Below are 26061 nucleotides of genomic sequence, written 5' to 3'. Positions count from 1 at the left end.
CTGCAAAGAGAAAAGGTTTCAACTTGAATTCTGGTCAAAAATAATAATAATGATCATCATTCTTCAGTTGAGGTTGGATGAGAGGGAGGAAAGAATGATGGAAAATGTTATCAGTTATTTTCCCTTTGTCAGAGTAAAGCCAAGTTTCCTCAGTTTATGTTTTGCCCACGGTTCATGCCTCCAACATCCAAAACCCAGACTTCTCCACAGCTGTTCATCCTAAGTATAGGACAACAAGAAGGGATATTTAGATCTGGTCCTTCGGATGCGAAAACGAGCAGTTAGGGCCTTTTTTTGGCCTTTGTTTGTGGAGGGTCCGCCGTCAAGTCAGCAGGAGCAGAGTGAATCATGACGGTGTTACTGCAAAAGGCCAGGCGACATTTTGAGACGACGGAAGCCTTCAGCACGGATCGGGATCATGAAAAATGAGTGTTTATCTGGAGAAGTGTCAGAGAAGTGTTAGCTGCAAACATTTCCAAATCCTGCTGCAAATGTATTATTAGCTCTCACAGATTACCAAAGCTCGATGCTAGTATGGTAGTTATTTAACGTGTGAAGGAAGGAGGATCCGTTAAAGTGACGCAGATTATTAATTTATATTACCAGATTAATAATTCACTGCAGCACTCATCAAGTTATTTTTTTTTTTTTTCTGGGATAAAACTGGTTTATGGTGACAGCGGAGTGTGTAGATTTAGTCTGACTGGCTCAGTGTGTCGCTGTAACTGTACTCTGCCGGTGTCGATGACCGGTATGTTGAGTCTGTTGTGGAACTTGATCTAATGGATTGACGTTGCTGTCTGCTCCTGCAGTGCAACAGACTGACGGAGGAGAGAGACGAGGCCGAGAGACAACTCAAGCACATCAAGAGAGGTGAGTCCCGCGTCCTCGGACACGTCCTCCATCCCATATTTTAAGGGTATGGTTCAGGATGAAGGTGTAGGACTGATTTTAGAAGTGTGGTAGGTAGTAAATATGTTGGTTTGATTGCCATGAAATTCTTTACAGACACTTGTGTTCTCCAGAGGACTTTGTATTAATTTGGACTTTCAACAAGCGTCCTCATATGGTTGTTGTAGTTTAGGGTGAATGTCTATACTTGACATCGCCAACACATCGTCCAGAAACCAATCCTGTGAACTGCAAAGACGGCAATGGTCTAAGAAAACCAGTTTAAATGACTTGCACACTTTGTCACTGCTGTGTAGTTGGTTGCACCAACAATAAATCCAGAAACTGTTCGTTCGTTGAACCTTCGTCTATGGAAGTTGTCTCTTAACCAACGTAACCTCCAGATTCTGGTTGCCTAGGTAACCCTCTTGTATAGATAGATAGATAGATAGATAGAACCCCAAATGTTTCTGAGTGAAACAAGCAGAACATTAAAACTATTTCTAGTGTATGAACGTAGCTAACTCTAACTCTTATTCTATTTGAAAAGAAAATACCATTGTTGCTCCATCTGGGTTCAACCAACGCTCCAAGCCTAGCGCTGTCACCACGGTGAACCTGGTGGTAGGAACCAAAATGTCGGACAAGTAAATGTTTGGGGAACTCTACTTTTGGATCTTCAGTTGTTCCCATTGGTGGAGTTGGTTTAACTCTGTACTGTTCTCTTTGCATTGCCAACGTTTTTTTCCTCCTGCTGTTGAATGTGTTTTCCCACGACACGAGCCCGGGCAGGTGTTTTAAGCTTCTGATATGTGGAATGGATTGTAATGAAATTTAAATGAGCTGCCTGGAACAACCATTTTGCTAATGCAAACCTAATGCAGCGAGCAAAAACAACCGTGTTTACTTTAACATGTTTAAAATCGAAAAAATCCAGTTTGTTTAAAAGCTGCACAAACACGGAGTTAGCATCGCCCATAAAGACACAATAGACGCATTAGTGACCAGACTTTATGCTTTAATATTATCCCATGATGAATTCAATATTCTGTAGCATCATGACACAGAGACAAGAGGAATTACAGCAAAAAGTGTAAAAAATAGAAGTATAGTGAGGTAGAATAGTGGTAGAAGAAGTATATATAAAATAAAATACATAAAAATATACAAGATACATAAATTAATAAATTTAAAAAAACAAAGATATTTACAATACACTGGAATATAATATATATGCAGTATGGATATGAAGAAATGTGGTTTTATAAGATATATGTGTAAATATCAGTAAAGTATATAATGATAGAGAAAATAAAGAACACAGTGGATATGTTTAAATAAAAATATATATACTATATATTTATAAGTAAGTATATAAGTATATGAAACTACAGGATATATAAATACTGTATAAAATACTAGATTAGTAATCTATGTCATTTTTAAGACATATAAATCATCTGTTTCTCGTCACGCTCCTGTAGATTTATAGTTAAATATATTTATCTTTTTAAAACATGTCGTGCTTTTAAAGACTCAGCTCCATATCCAGGTATCAGTGATCACTCCGCCTACACCTTTACTTCCTCCCTCTCACCTTTCACACCTGTCCTCCTCACCTGCGTCGGCATGACGCCGCCCACGTCTCGTCCTCTGAGCGGGTGACAGGTTGATGTTTGAGTGGTGCCCCCGTTGCCGTGACGACTCCCTATGTCAGCCCAGGGCCAATAGCAGGAGAGGGTTTGTGTTTTTAAGGGAGTTTAACCTCCGACTTTTAGCAGTCAGGAGCTGATGAGGCTGAGGCTCCTGCGTCCGTCATGACTATTCACAGAGGTAAGAAAACCGATTCTATCGATAATTATCAGGTGTAGAAGCTGCTGGATGTCGAGCGTCTGGGATATAATCAACTGGTTCTTTGTCAGAGGGGAAATAGAAGAAGCTTGCAGGATCTAGAGGCACGTTGTTTAAATGTCTCTTAACTCAGTTTTTATTTTCAGAAGGAGCTGTGGTTTTAAGAAGCAGCTTTAATCCCCTCTATGTCTGTAGCTGAGACGCCTTGAGAAAGCATCTTTAACAGAAACTACTTCCTGCTCCACGTGTGCTCATTTAGACGGGTTAAACTGCAATTAGTAATAATATAAATAAAAGTAAAAAGTAATTTATCTTGCAGCTATTTTGCATCAGATAATGATTTTTATTTCCTTCACTGTTACATAAAAACCTTTTTCTCTGATCAGTGAGGTCTGTAGAGTCAGGTCACCTGTTCGTCTTCACTTGAGCGAGTTCTCATTGTTCTGAAGGTAACAAGAGAACCAGGCGCTCTCCATCTGGAGCTTCACCTCGGTGTGACGTTTCCGCTGCTTTTCAAAAACTTACTGGGGCTCTGAAACAGATGAGATATCTTTTATTTTTACTTTATCTTTTTGCTAGACATAATTACCGCCTGTCTTGAATAATCTCATACTTTGTTTCACTGCAATGCTGCTGAATATTTGCTGCACTGAAATTAAATATTGATTCCATGTAAGAGAAGGTGGAGGGACGTGTATTCCAGTTTATATTGAACTAATTTGTTTCTGCTAATTAATACAAAGTTAATACAAAGAAAACTTAATGTTTAGATAGATAGATGGATAGATTACTAATCCCAAAGTGGGAAATTTCCCTGTTGCAGCATCAAAGTACAGGCACCCAGCATACCATACATAATCCAATACCAATAGAAAAACCTATATGCAAATCATTAAAATATTAAAATTAAGTCAAATTGCAATGAAATTAAATGAAAAAACAGTGTCAGAACATCTGCAACCAAATATTATTTTGGTCACAGAAATGACCAAAATACTTAAGTTGTAAATTCAGATGACAGCCAGATCCAAGATGATTTTCTTCCTCTATTGGTAAAGGTTTCATTATAAAGCTTTAAAGCTGGAAGACAGCATCAGAACTTGTCTGCAGCAGCAGAACTGGACCTAAAATCCTCTGCAGACTCAGCAGAAACGCTGATCCTCCTCCTCCTCCTCTTCCTCCTCTTATCAAAAAAACGCCCAGCCGCTCATTCATTCACTCATTTATTCATTCGCCGCCTTCCCCCCAGAGAGGACAGCCGTCGCTCTGGTCATGTTATTCCCATGAATTATTAAAGCCTCCTGGTATGAATTATTCAGCAGCAGAAAATTGGGGGGGGGGGGGGGATGACTGTGTGTGGGTGGGAGGGGCCCTGTTTTAAAGGGCCTCTCTACCTGCTCCTCCACATCTGATTTTAATGGCTTTAATGAGGGACACTCGTCGGCAGGTACTTGATATCAGGCTTGTTTGAATCTCAAAGGCCTGAGGAGGCGAGTTCAGCACAGATTAACTATTGAAAACATGACCTGACCTGAGATGATACACTCCCCTCGATGATGGATGATCACATTTAAATACACTGGCAGAAAGAGTGAAGTAAATAGGCCACTGTTGGACTGTCATCTGTGAGATCTGGTATTTAAAAGGTTCACTGATGATGAATCCTAATTCTTTGTCTAGCCCCACAAATGGTTACAAATCCACACGACAATAAAGTTTAATATTATAATCGAATACATTAATAACATGGCAAACAAGTCTCACACTGTAGTTACTCAAACGTCTTTATTTGAGCTCATTTTAACCTTTTTTAAAGTTTAGAATTGTTTGCATAAATTTCATTGAATCATCTCACAATACTGTGTTTTTAGTATACCTTGTTTTTATATTTGGATGTGTGATGTTGTATTGTCCTGTTCAAAACTTGCAATTCTGCCAACCCGGCCAGATCTCTCTTTAAAAGTTTTTGAATTTATTGCATTTCTGCATAAAAATGATTCAAAACATAAAAGAGGAGCCAATCAAACAAAGAAAACAGACATATTATATAGATGCTGTGACCTCCTGGCGCAGCAGTAACATCAACTAAATGTTTATGGTAACTGCTGATCAGTGGTCTACAGCAGCTTGGAGGAATTTTAGCCCATTCCTCAGAACAGAACCACTTCAGTTCTGAGATGTTGGTGGGTTTCCTCACATGAACTGCTTGCTTCACAGAAACACTTCTGAACATAGACAGTATAAAGATGGACAGAGGAACAGCTCCTCGAATGGGAAGCCAAAGCAAGTAGAGCTCCCCCTGGTGTCTGGCTGCAGCATAGGTATCAGCACGCAGCACGTCTCTGGGACTTGGACCAAACTAAAACACCAAAATACAAGTCAAATATTTTTTTTCAATGATGGTTTCTGTCATTTTAGGTAGTTAATATAATGTTGATGAATATTCAAGTGGCAATTTTTTGGATAAGTTTCGTTTTGTTGATGCTATAGAAACAGGATTTGACATAATGGCGTCTACCAGTTGCCATGCCAACCGCTCCATAAAGCCTGTGAGAGTTGGACAGAAAAGATAAAAAAATTAAGTAATTAAGTGTATAATCCAACATTTCCTTGTAACTGGTGGCGGTAGAGCAGAGCGTAGTATTAATTAAACTAAAACATGAGTGAGTCTGGAGGAAATGTGGGCGGGACATCGATATCACGGCTCCACGTGGCTCCGCCCTCAGACCGTACTGATCAGACTCTGGCTTCAAACTCACAAGATGGCGCCGCCCATATCCCCGGGAAAATAGCGTCAGTTTGGCCAATGACAGGAAGTGGGGACGCATTGTCCATATGGTTCTGAACAGATGGACTCAAATTTAGCCTTGACATTTAACATGTAATCCTAAAGGTGCACTTATCTTGCAGCTCACTGATATGTAATATTGCCTCATTTCCAAGAATTAACAAATACACAAGTATAACATTTGTTTCATTTGTTCGAATCTCTTCGTCTATTGTTCTGTTCTGAACAGAGGAAGCTACGTGGCGTGCTATTTAAACTGCTATTTAAACTCCACGGTCTAGTTTCATCTCAGGTGATTATATGAAGGCCTACTTTTTGTGCCACTGAACCACATTTTTGGTTGTTGATTCACAGTTGTATCCACATCCCGATTTCCAGATTGGATTGCAATTTTTTTCAAACAGACAAAATACGATCAAAATCAAAATGCTGCATTACGACCACATCGAGTGTGGAGAAGCAGCAGCTGAGTCATTTCTACCCGGATTGAACCGTCCCAGTTCCTGTGACATGATGACTTCATCTGTCTCTGGTACATACATAGAGATGTCATGATAGTATTCATGGGTTTAAGTGGAAGATTATTTCCATAAATGTATTGATAGAATCGACATATGCAAACATATGCAGGAGCAACAGAGAGATACTGATGAAACGCTGATCCCACCTTGCTGTGAAAGTGTTTTGCATACTTTTTTTTTGAACACCTCTGTGTTAAAGTGGAAGCTGTGTCTTTTGTCTGATGTTCAAGAGGCTTCTAGCTGGTAGGAGGCAGGCGGAGCTGATGTCTCATACTCTGTAATTTTCTGCCAGAGCAGAACAAGTTATTTGCAAGGGAGCCGAGTGTCAAACAAACGTTCCTCTGAGCCTAAATCGGGAGATTCAGATCAGAGAGACAGAAGCCGTTTAAGAGAATGTAAAAAACATATGCAAAAAAAAAAATAAGATGTCAAGACAAGAAAACAGACTACAGTGAGATGAGCAAAAAGCCAGAAAGTGAATTAGTTGTTCCCTGGAGTGAAGTGTCCACGTTTTGCATCAGTGCTGCACATCATCTAATGCTGAATGTTGCTGGAGGCGAACTGTGGTATCACTCAGCTTCACAAAATGATCCCCTGTAGTGCTGCTATCTCACGCAGCCCAGTTATCCAGTCTACTGTACTTAGATAAAAGCCCGTGGCTGCACTTTCCCTGCACTCAAGTGTTGTTGGACTAACAATCTTGCTCATGTGTCCAGCCAAGTTGTAGTTTATCCCTGAGAGTCGTCGCGGCGACGTGATGTGGCCCAGACCAACCACTGCTCTAAAGATGCCTCAATTAAAAGTCAATAAACTTCTATTTTCTCAGTAATTGATTATTCCCTTTTAAGTTGACAGGTTATTTTGAATGTTGTTGGATTTTTTTTTTTTGTTTTGGACTGTTTCTTGGTCAAGGGCAACAACGTGGTGCAGTGGTTAGCACTGTCCTAGGAGGAACTGCTATTAGCTGTGAGGCTAGGAAGAGCTACTGTTAGCTGGGAGGCTAGGAAGCGAGGAGGACCTATTTTGGGCTGGGAGGCTAGGAAACTAATAAGATCTACTATTAGCTGGAATGCTAGGAAGCTATAAAGAGCTACTCATTGCTGGGAAGCTTGGAAGAGCTACTATTAGTTGGGAGGGTAGGAAGCTAGGAAGAGCTACTGTTAACTGGGAGGCTAGGGAAAGTTACCATTAGCTGGAATGCTAGAAAGCTAAGAAGAGCTAATATTAGTTGGGAGGCAAGGAAGCTAGGAAGAGCTACTATTAGCTTGAATGTTAGGATGCTAAGAAGAGCTACTCATTGCTGGGTAGCTGGGAAGAGCTACTTTTAGCTGGGATGCTGGAAAGCTAGGTACAGCTACTATTAGTTGGGAGTCAAAGAAGCTAGGAGGAGCTAATATTATCTGGGAAGCCAAGAAGAGCTATTGTTAGTTGGGAGGCTGTGAAGCTAGGAAGAGCTAGTATTAGCTTGGATGCTAGGAAGAGTTTCTATTAGAACCACTTGAAGTTTTTACTTCTATTGTTCACAGCTTAAAGGGCTGATGTTGCAGCTTTGACATATTTTTTTTTTAAATGTCTTTTTAAATGTAAATCCTTCGTCTCCATCTTTAATGTGTCACAAAGTTCCCCAGAACTTTTCATATTAACTGCTGAACGTCGAGTTTACCAGAATCCTTCGCCAACACATGAACCATCAGCTCCCTCGTCTTGTTATAATTCCCTGTCTAATTCTGTTTTAACTCTCTCCGAGGAGGGATTTCACCACCATTACTTGCGGATGAATGGCGCCTACCGTTGGCTAATCCTCCAAATCATCTGTTAATGACACGGGTCGTCACTAAAGAGGCTTTTCTCCAGCTGCTGGAAAACAAAAGTGGGGTTCTGGTTTTAGCCTGTCGGATCATCGCAGGGTTTAAGGGCATTGTCATTCATCTCACGAGGCCACTCGTTTCTGTCCCGGAACAGTTTCTGACAGGAGACAGATAGAGGCCTGTGGGACAAAATATCTCAGAGAGAATGAAATGCCAAAATATATATAATCTATATTAAACTAAATGCTTTGGGATGTGAACTGGATAAAACACAATTTAAGTATGTCGATTTGACCTTTGGAATGTTGGAAGTTAATGCCCGTTAATAGCCGTCAATAATGGAAAGAATCTTTCAAAGAATCACAAATTAATATCAGGATAAGATTTTAGAAGAAATGAGAATGAGCTGCTAGCACGTGAGCTTAATGCTGATGTCGGTATGCTAACAAACTTCTCGTGATAACCCTTAACGTTTATTTGTACTGGTTACCGTGTAAGTGATGGAAATAATTGGTCAAATTTAAATACTGACCTCAGAGTTTTCTGTGGAGAATCTAGAAATCATATTCCATGGCAGTCCATTTAATACTTGAGGAAGATGATCTACCCAAAACCAAATGTCCAGTCTGGGCTGAGCTAGCCTGGAAGCTAGCCCGAATTTCCCTGACCACAAAATATTGTGGAAGTTTGTCTGGAGTCTCTCCGTTGGGAACAAAATGGCTGCCATCAGAGAAGCGAGCTGTTTAGAGTTTGTTGTAGAGAAAGAATTACAAGCAGACTTTTTAAAAATGAAATACAGATGGAATGAGGATGTAGAATAGGATGTAGGATGTAGAGTACAGTACTAATAATATGACTTCATGCCGTGCACAAAACAAGCGTCTACACAGACAATATGAACAAATATTTAAAGACCCTGTGGACATGTTTTGATGGTGAAATTCCCACGACAAAAACCCACTCAGACCCTCAGGGACACCATGAATTGGTATTCAAATAAACTGGGACAACAGCACCAAGTTTGGTTGTGTCTAGCGTTTCATTTATCTTTACAATTTTAGGAGAAACATTCATGAGAAAGAGTTTTTTGAATAAAAATCTGCACAAATAATCAAAACATGTATTAGTTTTTGATAAAGGGGAGTTAAACAGGAAAAGAGGCTTGACTTTGACTCATCATCATCTTCATCTAATGGACTATTCCCCAGAGATGCACCAGCTGTTGGTTTCTCTAGTAAAAAGAGTCAAATAAAAACAGAGCTATTAATAGCGGAGTGTGGCCTCCCGTCCGCCGTCTCATCCTCCTGTGTTGCCTCTGACCCACAGAGCTGCAGTTGAACCATTGTGCAGCGGTGCAGAGGACGATCCGCCGTGGCATGTGGGTTGATGGGATGGTTAATGTAGCCCTGAGAGAGCTGAGGGTTTAACTGAGTCTGCAGCTGGGAGGGAATCACACCACCAAAGGCCCATCCAGAAGCATTAAACATTGAATGAGGGATTAAAAATAGATCCAGGAGCCTTCCTCCTCCTCCTCCTCTTCTTCCTCCTCTCTTGGATCAGCCTCAGTTTTCTCACTGCTGCTTCCTCATTCGAACCCACAGCCTCTATTAGATTAACACCATCAAGACTCTCAAATGTCACTTGGTTTAATGTCTGATGGAGCTTAAGCTTTTCATCTGTTTCCAGAAGTTGGGCTTTAAAGCGAGGGAAGTGTTGAGCAAACACATCAGGCAGGGATACTGCCTTTTAATGTAGCTGAGATGGTGAATGGTCTTGTATTTATATTGTGCTTTTCTACCTGTTGGCATGTGGTCCATGTACCGGGTTAGGTACAATACAATGAGATACGATACGATACGATGCAGTATCACACAATGTGATGAGATGAGAAATGATGTGATAAGATAAGATACAACGTGATGAGATATGATACAAGAGATAAGATACGATGTGATAAGATGCGATGAGAAACAATGAGATGATATATGATCTCATACAGTGAGATAACAAAAGATACAATGGGATGAGATGATATATGATGTGATATGATACAATACAATACAATGTGATGTGATGCGATGAGAAACGATGTGATACAATGACATATGATGAGATATGATGTGATAAGACGCGATGAGAAACAATGAGATGAGATACAATGTGATACAATGACATACGATAAGATGCAATGAGATACGATGTGATAAGATGTGGTGAGATAAGAAAAGATACGATACGAGACGATACAATGAGATGAGATATGATACAAGAGATAAGATGCGATGAGAAACGAGATGATATATGATGTGATACAGTGAGATAAGAAAAGATACAATGGGATGAGATTACATATGTTGTGATATGATACAATACAATGTGATAGGATGCGATGAAAAACAATGAGATGAGATACGATGAAATAAGATACAATGTGATGTGATGCAATGAGAAACGATGAGATGATATATGATACAAGAGATAAGATACGATGAGTTGATATACAGTGTGATATGATGACGTACGATAAGATAAGATGTGGCGAGATGTGATAAGTTGCGATGAGATAAGATACAATACAATGAGATGAGATGTGATGAGAAATGATATGATACAATGAGATGAGACACGATACAATGTGATCAGGTGCCATCAGATACGATTGGATACGATGTCATACAATGAGATATGATACTAGAGATACGATATACGATACAATGTATAACATGCAATAAGAAACGATGAGATGAGATGAATGCTAGCATGCTGATGTTAGCGCTTAGCTGGGTCTATGGTACGTCCGCATGGAGCTTCTAGCTGAGCCGTACTCATGTTACTCCACATATTCATTCAAACCTTCATTGAGCACTGTACTCAATCAGACTGCAGCTATGCAGAAATTGATCGTAGGATACGTTGTCACACTCATGAGATATTCTTTTCCCGAACTATAAAGTCAGACGCACTGATCAGATGACTGCAGCGATGACTGCAACGTCTCCTCTGGGAGCACTTCCTTCTTCTTCCTCTGCCCCCTCCCCAGCATCCTCTAAATGGACGGTAGTAAAATGATGAGACTATAAAATACAGCAGCTGTACCGATATACACTCACATGCCAAAACATAAGGTACACTAGTGAAGACCTATGCATTATAATTTAACCTTTAAATGTACCAAATGACCCTTCATGACTGTTCTAATGTTCAGTTTCCGTTAAAACGGCATCAGAAAGATTTCAGTTTTTCAGGCCTAGTCTGTTGTAGTCACTTTTATTTCAGATAAATATCAAAAGTATAGGAACATGTGTCAGTTCAATAGTTCTTCAAAAAACCTCAGCTTCCAAAATGAAAAGCTGAAGCAACAGCTCTAAGTTATTTGAATCTAATGCTGAATATCAAGCTTTAGTGCAGGAATGTTGCATTACAGTGCTTTTACTAATGTACCTAATGAACTGACAACTGAGTGGTTGGGATCATCTCTTTTTGGAAAGAAAAATGCTCAGACTTGCTATAAAAAAATGGCAAAAAAATATGAAAGGTTTGTGCACGTTGGGGATGGTATAGAATCTCAAATGCATCGTTTGTCGAAAATGAAATAATATACTTGGGTCAGTTTTCTCAAACAAATGTACGTGATGTCCTGAAGACAGTCTGCTCTCTAAAAGCATTTCTAGGACTAACCGTGTCCAGGCTGCATCAGCAGACAGAGTAGCATTAGTCCTGTTTGCCTGCGAGCTTCACCTGCCTTACAGGTGAGGTAAAATCAGGGTCACCGGTGGAATCTCACTGACACAGATTTTCTGCCCACTAGCCTTTCTCCCCGCTCACTCTATTTAAAAAGAGAGTAGCATCAAGTTCATCTCCTCTGCGGTGAAACATCTTCAAGAAACTTTACAAGTCCAGGTGACCTTGTTCTGTCAGCTTAGTTTTCCAGATATTCTGTGACCTGTGTGACTGAGAGGTATTACATTATAGGATGATATTTATCCACGTTGTTCCGGTGTCTGCGGCACAGGTTTCCTTCTGCCCTCAGCCGTGTGAGTGAACGTTATAATCAGATTTGGGGCTTGTGCATCGACCAGGAGAAGGGCCGTATTAATGGCTGTAAGCTGCAGCTTCCTGTTGGCTGTAATACCATCCAGCCTCAGCTGCCTGAAAGAGTCAAGTGTCACCACAATGAAACAATGAATGAAGACAGAGGATCAGAGCTCAGCTGAGCATAGACTCAATTTAACACACCAATTTATTTAGATTCACGGTGCAGAGTTAAGAAAAAAGAGTGTCTATTTAAAAAGGATTTAGATTATTGTGATCTGCCTGAAATCGACACAAATGCAGCAGGAGAAAAGAAAAAGGAAATGAGCAGATCCTTATTTTTAACTAGATTATCTCAAAGTCTTCATATCTGGGTCATTTTAAAATAACTGAGCTGTAGCTGAGCTCTGGTGACAAGTTCGACAGCTGCAAGCGTCTAAAAACCTCAGGCTCACTTTATTTATTTTTTTAGCTGTTGGGGTTTTAACACAGAAACAGACTGATGGCAAGATTATATCAAAATACCTGCAACCAAACCTCTGTTTATTTTAGAAGGCATACACGTCTGCTTCTAACTATTTCTACTCACGGACATTGTATAAAATCTGTGAAATGCAGTATATTGAACTGCTTATGATTTATCTCTGCAGATACATCAGGATCCTGTCAAGACGCCAATCCGAAAAGAATAACATCCTAAAATTCCTGATCTATTCAGCCGTCACAGTTTTAGTTGAATGTTTCATGTTTAAACCTAAACCATAATAATCTGCAATTTTAGAAACATACATAAAACTATAATTAAAAAAACAGTCGGCTTCCAAGTTGGCTTCTGAGATTTATTTATTTGTCTCCACCAGCTCTGTGACTGTGAAGCAAACATTCATTTGTGCATAAATAAATAAATAAATAGAGAAATGAAAAAGAGTCAAATCACAATAATAAAGTAAGTGCAGTGAATGGACTCAGTCCATTGGTGCAGTTATAATTGAAAATGCATTTACGGCTTTAAGTGTCAAAGAAATTAATGTCAGTGGATGTAGTGTCCTCTCAGCTGACTGTGTGTGTGTTTGTGTGTGTGTTTATGTGTGTGTTTGTGTGTGTGTGTGTGTGTGTGTGTGTGTTGTGGTCCTTCAGTGTCTCAGATGGTGATTGAGGAGGTGAGCGTTCTGCAGACTCAGCTGGAGATTGAGAAGTCGTGTCGGGAGAACGCAGAGGCCTTGGCCACAAAGGTCAGACAAACACAGAAACACAAACACACACACATTTAACAATCAATGCTATAAATTAGCATCATCACCGTCCAGCTGGCGTTAGCAGGAGAATTTGGTGAAGAGCTGAGTCAGGATGACGCTGCATAGAGACGATTTGAGTGCATTATCTCCACAGCAAGAATCATTTGAGTTTATGAAACTTTAATGATGTTTAGAGGAAGATGCAGACTTTAAAAGTCATTTGAAAACATAGTACATTAAATGAAAGTGCTGTAACCATACTCAGTTACAAGTGAAGAACAGTGAAATCAGGAGAATGTCTTTGTAGCCTGAACAGCTAATAGTAGCTCTTCCCAACTTCCTAGCTAACAGTTATTTCTGGTTTCCTAGCCTCTCTGCTAATAGTAGCTCTATCTAGTTTCATAGTAGTCCAGCTGATAGCTTCTCTGCTAATAGTAGCTCTTTCTTGCTTCCTAGCCTCCCAGCTAATAGTAGCTCTCCTAGTCTCCCAGCCAATAGTAGCTCTCCTAGCCTCCCAGCTAACGGTAGCTCTCCTAGCCTCCCAGCTAACAGTAGCTCTCCTAGCCTCCCAGCCAATAGTAGCTCTCCTAACCTCCCAGCTAACAGTAGCTCTCCTAGCCTCTCAGCCAATAGTAGCTCTCCTAACCTCCCAGCTAACAGTAGCTCTCCTAACCTCCCAGCTAACAGTAGCTCTCCTAACCTCCCAGCTAACAGTAGCTCTCCTAACCTCCCAGCTAACAGTAGCTCTCCTAACCTCCCAGCCAATAGTAGGTCTCCTAGCCTCCCAGCTAATAGTAGCTCCTCCTCACTCTCAGGGTAACACTTTGAGAACCAGGACGTACGCGGCTTCAGTTGCTCTTAACATTGTGACCTTTGACCTTCCAGCTGAACTGCGAGAACAGGAAGCTGAAGTACCTGAGCCTGTCGTCTCGGCCTTGTCTGGACGAGCTGCTTCCCAGCATCTCTGACTGCATCGTGCTGGAGGCCGAAGTGGACGCTCCGGACGCTTCGGATGCTCCGGACGGTCCGGACGCTGCCGACAGGAGCCCCGACACCTTCACACAGTACCAGCAGCAGGTTAAAGGTACCAGACGTGGAATTATATTCAGGTTTTTTCATGAGTGCACACATTTTCATTTTCAGGATGTAATGTTGATGTTCTTTTGTTTTCTCAGAGTTGAGAGAGACGGTGAACAGCTTGTTGGAGGAGAAGAAAAACTTTGTCTGTCAGATTCACGAACAGCAGCGACGGATAGAAGAGCTGACGGCACAGGTGAGGAGGAGGAGGAGGAAGAACGCTGAGGAAGAACGCTGCCACTCAAGGCCGATTCCTAATTCCTTCCTCTTCATATTTCGTGTGATGCTGATTCTGTTCTCTCACCACTTGCAGTCAGAGAAGGATCAGACAGAGATGAAGCAGCTTCACGAAACGGTCGAGCAGCAAAGCAAAACCATCAAGAGATTTAACAGAGGTGAGTCGCAACGAGTCTCCTCCAGAGAAACCACCTCAGAGATCTAGAAAAATAAGAACTAAAAGACTTTAGACGAGAGCTTTGATCAGTTTAAGGTTCACACAAGGTTCTGTTTCTCAGATTATTAAAAAAGTCAGTGCACTTATCAGATACAAATATAAAAAGAGGATGAGACAGTGTGTGTGTGCAGAAAGTTCCTCAAAATTAGTCAGTGTGCATGTTTTATTAAGCCACTCAGCCTCGATGCCACTTTCTCCAAGCATCTAAAATGTAAAACTGCTCACAGAAACCCTTCAACTACCTAATGAAGTTGGTTTCTACCGACTTATCTACATGTTCACTGAGCCACACTGTTAAAAAAATAAAAATATAAAATAGCACCTCAGTTTCTTCCCAAGACATGACACCACCAAGTGGCTTTGTAGTAGTCAGATGAGTGTAATTGGTTGAATGATTTCTAAGCTGCTTTATTTTAGCAATCTAGGTGATTAACGTACTAAACTAAATATCAATCTAATATTTTGGGTGGTTTATTGTGGGTTTTGGGCTGGAAACCATCAGCTGAGCTCCGTGGAGTTGAGTTCATTTACAACACAATGGCTCTGATTGGTTGGAGAACCATCCATTTGCATATAGAGGTGTTTTTGTTTTTCTCTGTATCACCTGAAACACGCCCCATAATTAAATCAAGATGAAGAGTTACCAGACTCATATCGCGACTCACCAAGCTAGTGCAGATGCTCAAGACACTCATGGGTAACAAGCTAGCGGTCAGGCCATGTGAGTCGGAGAAGGGAGTTAAAATTTAGAGTTTAAAATGTTTTATCTTTTGGTTTTTTTTACTCACCATACTACTCCCTCTTGTTTGTAGTCTCCATGATGGCGACTCAGGAGTACGAGGGCATGAAGGAGCAGCTGGATTTGGAGCAGAACCTCAGAGTCAAAGCTGAGACGTACGCACACGAGGTAAAAGCGGTCAAGATGAAATCGTTGCTCTGTAGCGTAATTCATGCGTAACGGCACGATGCAAGTGTAGAGAACCGGGGCTCCCAGTAGATTAATATATTGAATTGTGGTTGATCGCATGATTTCCAAAGTTTTGAGATGTTTTAAACTTCGTTCACATCAACAATAAATGCAGATAACTTTGTTGTTGTTGAGGGAAGCGTCTGTCAGGACTTTGAATCATCCAGAGGACTCTTTTAGAAGTCCATTTCTGCTCGTTTCTTTCTGCTTCGTTTCTTCTTTTGGGATTTCTGCACGACTGCACTTCTTGCTTTCCACAGCGTTACTGAAGCTTCAATTGCTTCCTGATTTCCCAAACTAGGGTTTAGGTTATAATAACAAATGTGGATGCATTAAGTTTGTGATGTAAAGGAATTTGCGTTAATGTGTTAAATTTGACAGCCTGAGCAGAGAGACATGAGCAAACCTAAAACTACTACAGATCATAAAACAACTACATATTGCAGCTCCAGACATACTAAGCTCGTACTGGACTAATGTTTGTGTCCACCTGATGTCTACTCTCTGTAATTGTTCTCTGCTGACTCCTGAGGGAAATGTCTGGGTCTTTAGCAGCTGATTAGTAATGCTCCTGTTACTGCTGCTGTCTCATCATACGCTGCAGCTTCCTCCTCACCTCTCTGAACACATCGAGTCTGATGATAAAACTAAATGCTTTCCCATCGAACTGAAATCTGCAGAGTGAGGCCGCTGTTAGCTTCACTGATAAACAATGACCTGCATTTCTGTGTTGGTAATTGATGTGTGTGTTAATAACCTCATGGCTGATTAATGAAATGTCCTGAATCTGGTGTTTACTGACCTGAAAAGGGAAAAGCCTGCAGGATTAAAGCAGACGCCGTATGCGAGGGACAACCTTGGATGTTTTGTTATAAGGAAAAACGTAAAAGACTTCCTCACGCCTCTTCTTCCTTCTCTTCCTCCTCCTTTCGTCTCCTGCAGATGCTGGTGAAGCAGAAGGAGGCCAACAGGCAGAGCATGCTGCTGCTGCAGAGTGCTGAGCCCAGCATTCAGCTTCTGAAAGCTCTGGAGGACGTCGCTGCCATCACCAAAACCCTGGAGGAGGAGCGTCTGCAGCATCAGCAGAAGGTAAAACCCAGACAGAGAGCTTTTATTGTCAAGATGGTGACGTTTGCACTGGTGGAGCTGATGGCGTGTTCGTGACCAGAAAGTTAAACTTCTGATAGGGTGCCTCATAAACGAAGACTGTAGTCTTCACTGCATTGATGGCGGTTTGATTCTAGCCTGCAGCCTTTTCTGCACACCGGCGACCTCTCTCTCCTCCCATTACCTTTTTTTTCTGCTGCTTTTGAAATTAAAACAGTTAAAACTTTCCAATCTGCACCAAGATGCAATTTGTGACGATTGCAAGCCAGTGGAGGGAGTGTTCTCCTAAGAGATCTTAGGTCCTGAGATTCATGTGGATGTCACTTTGACAATTGTTGCAGACCATCCTGTAAACAGTATTCCCTGATGGTTAAGGCCTCTTTCTGCAAAGCCTTCACATTCCACAGATCTCAGTCTAATCCAACATCTTTGGGACGTTCTGGACAAACAAGTCTGATCCATGGACACCCAACCTTTGCAACTTGCAGGACCTACGGGATATTTATGTGGCGGATCGGTGTATGTCTGCATAATAAGTTGCAGGCCACTAGTTTTTTTGAGTCTCGATGACTGGTGAGACATGAGTTGTTAATCCTTCTGTGTTGTGGGTGTAGGTGAAGAGTCTGGAGGCCCAGCTGGAGCAGAGCTGTGTGAAGAAGCAGCTGGAGGCCCTGCAGATGCAGCTGGAGCTCCTGGAGGTGGAGAAGAAGGAGACGGAGGGACGACTGGAGCGGGCGGAGAAGAAGAACGAGGAGCTGGAGAACAGAGGTGGGAAACTTCAGGTGGAGTTGAGGATGACAGGAAATAGAAAAGAGGATGCCTCATTCTGAATTGCTGGCAGGTATCCAATCAATCATGAGTAAACTGAATGTAAAACGCTTTAAACTGAGCGTTTTTTCTCTGGTAAGAAGACACGGAAATGAACGATTATCGACCCCGATGGCTCCATGCTGGGAGTGAGCTCCTGCCCCAAGGGAAGGAGTTTAAGTATGTTAGGGTAAAGAGAGAGAGACGGCGGCAATAATTCAGACGTTTTATTGAACCGTCGTGGTAAAGAAGGAGCTGAGGCGTAAGACAAGTCTTTCGTTTTATCATCTAGTACGTTCCAGCCCTCAGCTATGGTCATGAACGTGGAGTAATGACAGAGGTCAGTGGGTTCCTCCTAATTTATAGTTGTGCATCACTAGTGGTGTACTTAAAGAACTGTGTAGACAAACCAGTGCACAGGTAGAAATACTTTCACGTGTATAAACCAAGCTTTAGAGATGAACTGAGGAACTTTTAGCAGAGAAGATGCTTCTGGGACAGTTGAGGTGGTTCGGACATCTGGTGAAGTTAACCAGGTGTGGCCTGGTGGGAGGAGAACTCGGGGTAGATCTAAAATTCTCTGGAGGGATTAGATACAGATTAGAGATCCAGATACAAGTGCTGCATTGATTTTAAATGGAAATTAACAACATGTGCATTCCAGGTGTCCCTCACCAATTAAAGGTCCCAGCGCTACGACAGCTACAAAGGAACTCTACCCATAGTTGAAGCACATTTACCCCAAAAGTCAAATGTGCAGTAACTAGCACAAATAATTAAAACACTGAGTAACGTCAGGTTTTGAGAATATCTACATCATGCATCTTAATTTACACTCTGATAATACTGAGAATACTGAGGAGAGTCGACTCCAGCCCTGTCGGCCTGCACATGTGTTATTATTCACATGTTCACTGCACACGTGGGCAGATACGCACCATTAATGACAATACTTTAACACCCAGCGTGGCGCACGTTGATTGACCTCGTTCCCTCACGCCAACTGAGCTGCAACGATATGAAAACTAAGCTAAACGAACAGCGTTTAGATCCGACAGCAAGCCCCCCCACCACCCCACCGCCCGTGATGAAATTAGCACAACGAGGCTCGTTTTAATAGGAAACCTGCAAAAGTTAGTTTGAAATAAAGGTGACGCATCTTAAAAAAAGTAGTTAGAGTTTGATATTATCGATTTATAGACCCGTGTGCGTGCAGACTTTCTCCTGAAGCATCTGTCAGTTAGCTCTAAATGGGTCAGAGCCAAAAACCACCAACCGACGTCCAACCCTTAAACAAAAACAGAACAGAAGCCTCTTTGACTGGTGATCGGTGTCCAGACCATAATGCAGTAGCAGGTGTTGTAGCATCATTAACTGTCTCCATTGTTTTTTTTTCATCCTCTCCAGTCGCCGAGCTCCAGGAGACCCAGAAAGCGGTCACCATGACGACCAGCACGAGCCCTCCTCCCCCTGCACCTGGGGTCGCCCCGCCTCCCGCCCCTCCCCCGCAGCCGCCTCCGCCGCCGCCCCCTCCCCCGCCCCCTCCTCCTCCGCCTCCCCCCTCCAGATGCAACCCCCTCAGGTGAGGATGACGAGCGCATGCGTCGTTTGGTTGAGATGCAGCACGCGGAGGGTTTAACGTCCGCTCATTCAAATAAATCTCTTCTCGTCTTTCCGCCTCAGCTCTCTGATAGCGATCATGAGGAAGTCCTCCAAGGGCTCCAAAGCCTCAGTGAAGGCGGAGCAGCCTCCAGGTGAGTTTTTACTACACTTGTTTGGAGCTACCTAGTCCTAAAAGTAGACAAAGAGAACCCAATTAAACTCATAGTGTATTAGTTTAGTCAGGAAAGTGAGCCAATATTACATATCAGAGAGGAGCTCCTCTAGGATTAAATCAGAGTCCATGTGTTCAGAAGTGTTTCCATCAATGTAATGAGACTCAGGTGTGGTTCAGTTCCTGGTTCAGTTTCAATAAATCAGGGATTTGTCTCAGTCTGATCTTCACAACACATGTTTGTGGACTAAGGAGCTTTCTGAGGAGCTCAGAGAAAGAGTTGTTGTTGCTCATCAGGCTGGAAAAGGTTCCAGAACCATCTCTAAAGAGTTTGGAACCCACAAATAATCCACAGTCAGACAGATTGAAGACGACTGTTCCCCTCCACAGGAGTGGTCCACCAACAAAGATCACTCCATAATAGTCTGAGAGGTCCCAAAGGAACCCAGGGGAACTTCTAAGCAGCTAAAGGCCTCTCTCTCATTGGCTGATGTTAATGTTGATGAATCCACTGAACAACCATGGTGTGATGGACAAAGACACTGCTCTCCAAGAAGAACATTTCTAAACATCATGTGGACAAGACAGAAGACTATTGGGACAATGTTTAGTGGACAGATGAGACCAAAGTAGAATAGTTTGGTTTAAATGAGACGTATTTTGGACAGAAATGTCCCACGTGCTCAGTTTGTCCAATTAATTTCTGTGATTCTCAGCTTCCGAGGGCGTGGACGATGTGAAGGTGAAGGCGGTGAACGAGATGATGGAGCGGATCAAACATGGCGTCGTCCTGCGGCCTGTCAAGAGTCAGGACACCAAGGTGAGGACGAGACGGGAGGGACAGACGTTATTTGGTTTAGTTTTGTTCAAGTTAAATGGACTCGGACCATATTTTCAGAATGGACAAAGGATGAGACGACAGGAGAAGACGTCATATTATGTTTTTGCTAAAGCAGCCACAGAGAGATGTTATTTGTGTCTCATTTTTGTGTCTCCTGTCCTTTCTTGTGACTTTAGGTTCACGTAGAAGTTGTTTAAAGTCTCTTTGTGTCGTTTTAACATCTTTGTAGTAATTTGTTGAGTGTTTTTTTTGTGTTTTTTTGGTTCTTTGTTTTTGTTTTCTTGTCTTCCTTCATTTTAGAAGTTGTTTTGTGTCACTTTTCTTCCTTTTATTGCTATTTTTTTGGTCGTTTTCTCCGACTTAGTGTTTCTTTATTTTCATTTTTGTGTTTCTTTGTTTTGTTTCTGTGTCTTTGTTGTAATTGTGTGTTTCTTTGCTGCACCTTTCCTTCACTTTGTGGTGGTTTTTGTGTCATTTTACCATTGTTATGGTAATTTTTCCGTTTGCTTTTGTACCTCTGTTGTAGTTTTGCCTCTGTTTGTGGTCATGTTTTGTCTGTTCTCTGTTTTTGTGTTTTTCCTTTTTGTCTCTGAGGGTTCGTTTTGTCGTCAGAGCTCATTATTTCTAAAGCAACGACAGGAAGAGGTCAGCAGTCAGAGTCTTTCTCTGATGTCCTGTGACCTTTTAAATGATCCGGAAAAAAAAAAAAATCAATCTGTACCTTAAAGCAGATTCAGACCATGAGAAGACTTCCCTGTTGGTGGTTCCTGTAAAGTTGTGTGTTAATGCGTCAGGCCTCCATATTTCATGCAGTCTGAATGCACTCTGCCTGATTGCTCTCTTCTCTTTCCTCTCCTCGTCTCTCCTTTGTGCTGCCACAGAGAATAGCAGTAAAAGTGAGTATATTGACGTTTGCATCAATCTTGAGATGTGAAGTCGACGTCGTTGCTCTCCGGGGGGGTCAGAGGGAGGGGGCCTTTCCCTCCCTCTGACCCCCCGTTAATTCACCACACACTCTGCAGACCCTGGCTTTAATCAGTTAAACACACGTCATGTTTAACAGCTGACTTCTCTGCCGGCCTCCTGCTCTGATCAGTTGTAAATCAGAAAAACAAAATAATAATTGTTGTTTATGTTTCTTTCTTTTCTTTTTTTTCTCTCAGCCGCCTCCAGTAGTCGTTGAGGAGAAACCGCAGGAGAGCGCCATGGAGGAACTGAAAGGAATCCTGGTAAAACAGGCTTTTATCTGCCTTATTATAACGATGTGTTACAGGGTGAGATTCATTTCCAGCAGCTCAGTCGCCCCCTGGTGGAGGGCCGGTTGAAGAACAAGGACCCGTTCAGACCTGGTCTTAATATAAATGTGTCTCCACATGCGTCCACAGCCAGCACTTGAGATCTGATCTCAGTTTGTGTGTCTGTAAATCAGCAGCGCCATCATGTGGTCAGTAGAATATTGTACCAGCTGCTGTCTCTAATGGATCTCTACCTACCGCTGGATCAGAACCATCAACAGCTGCTTGTTGACTTGGAGACATGATCCAGATGTTGGAACAAGATGGAAAGACTCTCACATGTTAAGATCTGATTTATTTATGATGGTGGTTATTTCAGAGAAGGAAGGAAGGAAGGAAGACAGGGATGAAGAAGGGAAGGAAGGTTGGAAGGAAGGAAGAAGGGAAGAAAGGAAGAAGGAAGAGAAGGAAGGAGCAAGGGAGGGAAGGAAGGAAGCAAGGAACGAAGGAAGGAAGGGAGAAAGAAGTGAAGAAAGGAAGAAGGGAGGGAAGAAAGGAGCAAGGGAGGGAAGGAAGGAAGGAAGGAAGAAGGGAAGAAAGGATGAAGGAATAAAGGAAGATGGAACAAGGGAAGAAGGGACAAAGGAAGAAGGGAAGAAAGGAGGAAGGAATAAAGGAATGAAGGGAAGAAAGATGGAAGGAAGACAGGAAGGTTGGAAGGAAGGAAGAAGGGAAGAAAGGAAGAAGGAAGGATGGGAGGAAGACAGGAAGGTTGGAAGGAAGAAGGGAAGGAGGAAGGAAAGAAGCAAGGAACGAAGGAAGGAAGGGAGAAAGGAAGGAAGGAAGGAGATAAGGAGGAAAAGAAGAAAGGAAGGAACATAGGAAGGAAAGAAAGACTGAGGGAAGGAATGAAGGAAGGAAGGAAAAAGAAAGCAGAGTCAGTCAGATGTTAAAGCTCCTTCATGTTACTCCCTAAATCTGTTTCTGTCGTGTTAAGTACATCTGACTGACAGCTGCTCTAAAACCACCCCAGCAGAAAAGAGTTTTATTTTCTGGAGCTCATCCCGATGTAAAGTCTTCGTTGTTCTGATATTTAGTTTGTAATAAACTCCTGCAGCAGTGACGTCTGTGTTCTCCTCCAGGAGACGGTGAAGAGGAGCCCCAGCCGAGGCTCCCAGGAGTCGGGGCCGTCGGGGCCGTCAGGGCCGTCGCCGCCGGGGAAGAAGGACAGCGAGCTGGAGGTCATCCTGAGACGCCGACGCAACAAGGCTGGAGAGGCCGGGTCTGGAGGTAAACACCGACCTGACGGAGGCGTCCTGTTAACAAGCTGTCATTAAACCTTAAAAAATTAGAAAACATATTTAAATACAGGTGGCAAAATGCTTTAATTTATAGTCCATATATTATGGTAATTATTATTTAATTTAATTTATTTATTTTTTTTATAAATTTTAATTTATTTGAAACAAAACTTTAAAATGTTTATTTTTATTTTATTTTATTTTATTTTTGTTTTTTATTTTATTTTATTTTATTTTATTTTATTTTACCAAATAAACATTGAGCAATATAATTTATATAATGTCTTTAGTCTTTTTTGCAATAAAACCGTCTTTTTAGAGAAAATAACATATTTCATGGTGTTTTCCATGATTGTAATTTCAAATAACTACATTATATAATAATTTTTAAGTGATAAAATAATACATGAAAACATTTTTATCAGTAATAATTCATACAATACTTCCTCTGTCAGATTTTCTTTTTATAATGTTGAATATTCTTTCGAGGCTCTCAGAGGAAGCTGTCGAGTAGAACACGTTCACAGGTTTAATTAATTATCTCGCCAGCGCTCTCATTAAATTAAACGTGAAGATAACACAGCAGTTGGCGCCTATTGTCAGAGACGAAGCTGCTGCAGGTTTGAAATCAGACGCAGGCTTCACTGAGTTGGTCTGAATCAGAGGGATCATAGCGAGTCCTGCTGTTCATCATCGTGTCACAGCGTCGGTCGATTTTCAGACATGTGGAGCGAACGCTGCAGAGGTCAGAGGTCAGAGGTCAGAGGTTTGACCCCCGCTGAGGATGTGTTCAGGCTGAATGCATCTGAGCTGTTTGTTTCTGTCTGTGTCCAGAAGAGGGCGCTATGCACCACGAGGTCACGTTTATCTGCTTTTCCACCATTGATTGACCTCATGTTGCAGAGTGAACCACCGCTGCCTGCTGACGTGGTCTGAGGAGGAGGAGGAGGAGGAGGAGGAGGTCATACGTTATGTGTCTGTATCTGTTCTGCTGCCTGAGTTCATTCTGAATTCTCCTTCTTATCTCCAGACGAAGGCCAGATGAGCCACGTCTCCTCCTCCGACAGCCTGAACGGAGGAGGGCGCAGCAGCAGCGACTCGGGCAAGGATCCTGAGGGACCCGGGGGCCTGAGCGTCCCCTCCGAGCCGGCGGGACCCAGGGTGAGCCCCGAGAGACGGGGGTCGGGGCCTCCCGTCGTGGCCAGGAGGAAGAACTCCGACACGGGCAAGGAGAGGAGGTCGGTCAGCTCTCTGTCGGAGAAGGAAACGGCAGAGTCTCCGGTCAACGGCTGCATCAACAGGTGGAGCATCACTGTGTTATGTCCCAGAGTTATAAAGCCTCAATACACCGATCAGCCACAACATTGTGACCACTGACAGGAGAAGTGAATAACATTTAAACCATCTCGTGACAATTCAGTGTTCTGCTGGGACACTTCTGGAGGTGTTGACCTGGCCTCCAAATTCACTAGATCCCAAACTGATCAAGTATCTAACTGAGGTTGTTTTGTCTCCACAGCGTCCAGGAGGAGAATCAGATGAAGTCGAACGGAGTCGACCACGCAGAGCCCCGCCAGGACCTGACCCTCGCCGCCGTCTGTCCCGAGCCAGTCAACGGCAGTACAGACGCCGAGTGTTAGGGACCGACTCCGAGGAGGATTCGCTTTTCTTTAATCCGACCTGAGTAGCGATGGGATCGGAGCATTAACGGAGCGACAGACGACACCTTTGCCTTTTTGTTCACTGGGTCCGAACCAGAACGGAAAGTTGACTTTGTTGTACTTTTGTATTTTACGTTTCTCAGATTTTTACACTAACCGTAGAGCCTGCAACCAAGACGTACAACTATCACAGTAGTAGCTGATTTATTGGACGCTCCGTCCAGACGACTTCCTGAAACTCTCAAGAATACACACGAAGAAAAACTAAAAAAACAAAAAAAAAAGAAACACACAGGAACATGTCCCGCCTCTGTAGAAACCCCACCTGCACAAACCCAACCTGTATCTGTCTCTATAATGATCACGGCTGTATGTCTCGTCAAAAGCATCCTCAGCTCAAAGAATCGAATCGACGCCGCAGCTTCAAATGTGGAAACAACGCACATGAATCTTTTAAATAACGTTCATTTATTGTATTGAATGAAATCAAACGTGCAGCCAGTAAATCAGTCCAGGAGAGAAGAGAGACTTTATTTAAAAGATTCACGTGTCCTTCTTTTGAGACGGGTCGTGAGAAAAATAAAAGCTTTTACACACCGTTTATTCCTGCACGTACAACATCCATAAGTAGCTCGTGTAGCTTAGCGCTGAAGAAAATCTTTACAGTAAAATGTTGGAAGCTTGTAGATGAACAAAACGAGGAACAGACGCTGTTGAAAGAAACAGAGGAGGCTCAGTAGTGATGGTGGCTCAGCTGCTGGTGGATATGCAGGATGGATCCTACAGAACCAGAACAGAACCAGAACAGAACCAGCTCTAAAAGCAGATAAATCCCAAATCATTAAACGCACCGACTTCTAAAACGAGGTTAGGAACGCGTAAAGAATTCACAAAATCAGCACTTTAGATCCAAGTGGAGTTAAATCCTGGATAGTTTTACTTCTGATGGAGGATTGACAGCCCCCCCCCCCCCCCCCCCCCCGCCCACTGCAGGAGGGGCTAAATGTGGAGACCCAACATTACAGCTTTTAAATAAAGTTAATTTATTGTACTGAATCAAATCCAGTGTGCAGTCAGTAGTGGTTCTAGTGTGTGTGTGTGTGTTGGTGAATGCTAGTAGAGTAGACGAAAAGGTAAATGAAACAAAACTCAACCAAACCATGTGTCTCCACATCCTGTCCTTCCTCTGAGACGTGAGAAAAATAAAAACTTTGACACACTGTTTATTCCTGCACGTAGAAACGTAAGAAAGAAAGTCTTTGCAGTAAAACGTTGAACTCTTTTATAGGCCGTCTAGACTTCTGCGTTAAGTCGACCCTACATGGACCCTAATGCCGTAACTAAGGTGCACCCAGCTAGAAATGTAACTACGCACTGACCACAAGAGCTGAGACTGGTCCACTCGGTAGTACCGTATTTCTGCTTTAGTATTTCCGGCTGCTTCTCCATCTCTGCCATTATCGAATTGAATGTTTTGGATCAATAAAGATGGAACACATCATGTTTGGCGCCGTAGCCCAGAAGTCTAAACCTTAGCCTATTAGATGAGCAAAACCAAGTCAGACGTCCCGCTCGGTGGAAATGCAGCATGGTTTTCACCTCGGTCCCTCAGTCCGGAGCAGAACCAGCTCTGAAAGCGAAACGTTTGTGGTAGAAAAGCAGAAACTGAATGTAAACCTGCTGTAAAGTCACAAATCAGTGACTTCCAAAC

General features: G+C 42.4%; 1 protein-coding gene across 1 annotated transcript; it reads left to right on the top strand.

Annotated features, from left to right (window-relative positions):
* The first annotated feature begins 812 nt into the window (after window positions 1-812).
* shtn3 (shootin 3) lies at window positions 813-25261 on the top strand. Its single transcript, XM_084549970.1, has 16 exons — window positions 813-873; window positions 13029-13123; window positions 14012-14210; window positions 14302-14399; window positions 14517-14598; window positions 15470-15564; window positions 16567-16713; window positions 17346-17499; window positions 18946-19120; window positions 19222-19292; window positions 20029-20132; window positions 21035-21049; window positions 21317-21382; window positions 22531-22678; window positions 23720-23990; window positions 24209-25261. The coding sequence occupies exons 2-16, from the start codon at window positions 13037-13039 to the stop codon at window positions 24327-24329; spliced, it is 1833 nt and encodes a 610-aa protein (XP_084406096.1). The 5' UTR covers window positions 813-873; window positions 13029-13036; the 3' UTR covers window positions 24330-25261.
* The last annotated feature ends 800 nt before the right edge of the window (window positions 25262-26061 follow it).

Source organism: Chelon labrosus (genome assembly GCF_963514085.1).
Source record: "Chelon labrosus genome assembly, chromosome: 8".
Taxonomy (NCBI): domain Eukaryota; kingdom Metazoa; phylum Chordata; class Actinopteri; order Mugiliformes; family Mugilidae; genus Chelon; species Chelon labrosus.
The sequence above is the reverse complement of the archived record's forward strand: the minus strand, read 5'-3'. Positions and strand labels throughout refer to the sequence as shown.